The sequence below is a fragment of the Sphaeroforma arctica genome (assembly GCF_001186125.1).
Source record: "Sphaeroforma arctica JP610 unplaced genomic scaffold supercont1.2148, whole genome shotgun sequence".
Taxonomy (NCBI): domain Eukaryota; class Ichthyosporea; order Ichthyophonida; genus Sphaeroforma; species Sphaeroforma arctica.
The window spans coordinates 1-3,369 of NW_014038410.1; the positions used below are offsets into that span (position 1 = coordinate 1).

The 3,369-nt window shown below is 38.9% G+C and overlaps 1 protein-coding gene across 1 annotated transcript in view; it reads left to right on the forward strand.

Moving 5' to 3' along the window:
• Window positions 1–968: 968 nt before the first annotated feature.
• SARC_12213 (hypothetical protein) overlaps window positions 969–3,369 on the forward strand; it is a gene marked incomplete at its 3' end in the record, with an annotated part of 3,334 nt that continues 933 nt past the window's right edge. Inside the window, exons 1-2 of the mRNA XM_014293685.1 lie at window positions 969–1,743; window positions 2,764–2,851. Coding sequence (XP_014149160.1) covers window positions 1,141–1,743; window positions 2,764–2,851 — 691 coding nt within the window. The 5' untranslated portion in view covers window positions 969–1,140. The remainder of the gene's footprint in view (window positions 1,744–2,763; window positions 2,852–3,369) is intronic.

A 3,369-nucleotide genomic window follows, 5' to 3' on the forward strand; every position in this document is an offset into this window, starting at 1 on the left:
ATATGCGCATATATACATATATGCATATATACATATATACATATATACATATATACATATTTAATATATATTAAATTTATATAGGCATAAGGGATTTTAGTCGGGGCATAATTTGGAGGGAGGCGAGAGCGGGACGCTTATCAGAGGGAGTCTTAGTGGGTCGCTAAACAGAGTGAGTCTTTACGGGACGCTTGACAGACGTAGTCTTAAAGAGTTAGGCGTAACAGCCGTAATCTTAAGAGTCCTCCTAAAATATATACTGTGAAATTCAATACGTACTCGACAAACTAGAGAGAGAGAAGTGTAGTCTGTGACAGCCACGGGTTACAGGAATTCGGGGACACATTTTTTAAATGGTTCAAATTCGCTGTTAGAATATTAATCCACTGAGTGTTTTAAAAAATAGAATGAGAAAGTAGAGTATTCACACTTAAATGTCTGAAAAGCTCATAATGTGACTTCAAACTCGATATTAGGAATTTCCAATTGGCGTAGGCTTCTTAAAATCTCAAAGGACGCTCAATAATATTTATTTTTTTGCGGAAGTCCGTTTTTGTTTTTGTTTTTAAAAAACAAAAGGACCTCATTACGAATATAGCAGGTCTGTGTGGTCAGAGTATTCGTTGAACGTAGTGTCCTACGGACGTTAGTCCGTTGTGGCAATTTTTTCTTTCTAGACGGTCATGACGTAGTCGTATATAATATAGATATAAACAACAAACGTATATTTGGGGCAGTCGAGAAGAACCTACTACTTTTGGAAACAAAAAAAGACTACGGCATGAAATAGTATCAATACATTACACCTCTGAACCCAAAAATTGCACCCATAGTAATGTAAACGTTAAATGGAAACATAAAAAGTAATGATTTTTAAACGTTATATATTATATATTTTACAACACAATGATACCGGTAAAAGTATAAATTCAGGGGCATTTAAATCCGATCAGGCATATACATAGAGTGTCATAATAAAGTGTTTGCTTTTCGAGACTATGGTATATGGGGCAATGGATACAGCGGGGATCACAATATAGGGTAAACTCAGCGCACACAAGAACGTATGAACGTTTATTCCATCCCTTCTTACTACCCTGACTGACTTACTGGCACCCCCCATACCCACAAGCGTAAAGTATGTCGGCCGCAAAACGTACAAGCGTAGCCGCAGGGCTTCCTGCCGATTTCCCCACCTCACAAACACGAAGAAAAACTATCCACGACGACAGTGATGATACCTTTTTCGAAGCGGATGAAGTCACTCAACGCGAAACCCAGTACTTAACCTTGGACGCCCTACCCCCAGACACAACCAGTTTATTACGGATTGAATCATTAGACGATGATCCCCTGCGTCAATTCGCACACTTCTACGACGTGCGTGCACAGACCAAGAAAGGCCTAGCTTTCATGACACTCAGCACTGTGGGAGAAAACGGGAGACCGACCGCGAGGACAGTAGTCCTGCAGGGTTTTGACAGCGAAGGGTTTCTGTTCTACACGTGTCAGAAAAGTCTGAAGGGGCAGAACATTGCACAGAATCCGTTTGCCGCGCTTGTATTCTGGTGGCCCAGTATGTACTTACAAACTCGGGTGGAAGGATATGTAAAGATCGCCACAAAGCCGGAATCAAAGTTCTGTTGTGAGAAGTATCCTCCGAATATGTGTGTCATGGCCAAGGCTTTCAGGCAGGGGACGATATTGACTGACAGAGCGTTGTTCGTAGACCGAGTGCAAAAGGTATGATGTTCTTGTGGTGGGTTAGTTGAGCGGGTTGAGATATGTGCTTATCTTCACTGGCTATAGGATTCTTATACTTATTCTAGGTCAGAAGTCGGTCGAGGAGTCCAGTACACCCTTTCTGGTGCAAGAATATTTACATACACACAGGTCGTATCGACACGTTTACTATCTCTGTTGTGAATGTATATGGTGTGGCTGGCTTGTTCTGTAAGTAGTTATCGTACTGTTACCGGGCACCGCGGTGGTGAACGCACTTCTGTTCAAACCATATGGAGTTATCAATAACAATATGCGTGGTACTCATGATGCATGTGATATATTTTGGGCTGGTATGCATTTCTAAATGAACTTATCAATACGCACGCACCTACACACACATATATATATATATATATATATATATATATATATATATATATATATATATATATATATTATATAATATATATATATAATATAGTATATATATATATATATATATATATATATATATATATATATATATATATATATATGTGTGTGTGTGTGTTTGTGCGTGTAGATATATATATATATATATTTATATACATTCATACACACACACACATACATACATATATATATATATATATATGTTTGTATATATATACTCGATATACGCGCGCACACGGACATATACGCATTCATGTACACACAAATACTCTCAGATATGCACTCCACACGCATACATCTTTGTATATATATGCTTGTTTTTTGTTTACGTATAAGTTGGTGTGTTTTTATTCGTCTAATTATGCCTATCTGAGATGTCTTATACATGCATACATACACATTCCATGTATTTTCATAAACTAAACACACAAATGGACTTTCCATCCCTTCCCAAGAGCTATGTACGCTGTTGTCCTAAGTGCCCAACAATCGATCAAACGTTGCTTCTGTACAATATCTGAATGATATGCTCATTTTGTATAGCACTTACGCACATTTGCCTCGTTTGCCGTTAATTATGATGTCTTAATTTCCTCTGCTAATCAGACCTGGTTGGAACACCCCGACCACGACATCCCAGCAGAGAACTGGACAGCTTACAAAGTGATCCCCGATAAAATTGAATTCTGGAATGGTATGTTTCTTCGGTGCAAGTGCACAATCAGGGATTGTTGCATGGGTGTGTAGTATGACTCTCCGTAGGCCACCTATACACTTTTGGGCCTTTGGGTTGGTATTGATCACTCAGTTTATTCGAACTACGACATCATATTCTTTTCAGTTTTGTAAACAGTATGTATTTAGTATACGGCGCTTCATCACTTGCCTTGGTTTTGAGTGACATACATGTTTGTTGGATATACCACGTCAAAGGTGAAAATTCCAGCTGGTACGGATGAAATTTTCGAATTCAGAAGTAGTTTCAACGCAGCCTTCATTGTTTCGACACTCCATGTCATTAGCATGTCAATACTTTACTTATCTAGGCCATGGGCAGCAACGGTGGTTGTCTATGGCACCCCATGCCATTAGCATGTTACTATCCCCATTAGCATGTCAATACTCTACTTATCTAGGCCATAGGCAGCAACGGTGGTTGTCTATGGCACTCCATGCCATTATCATGTTACTATCCCATTTGCATGTCAATAC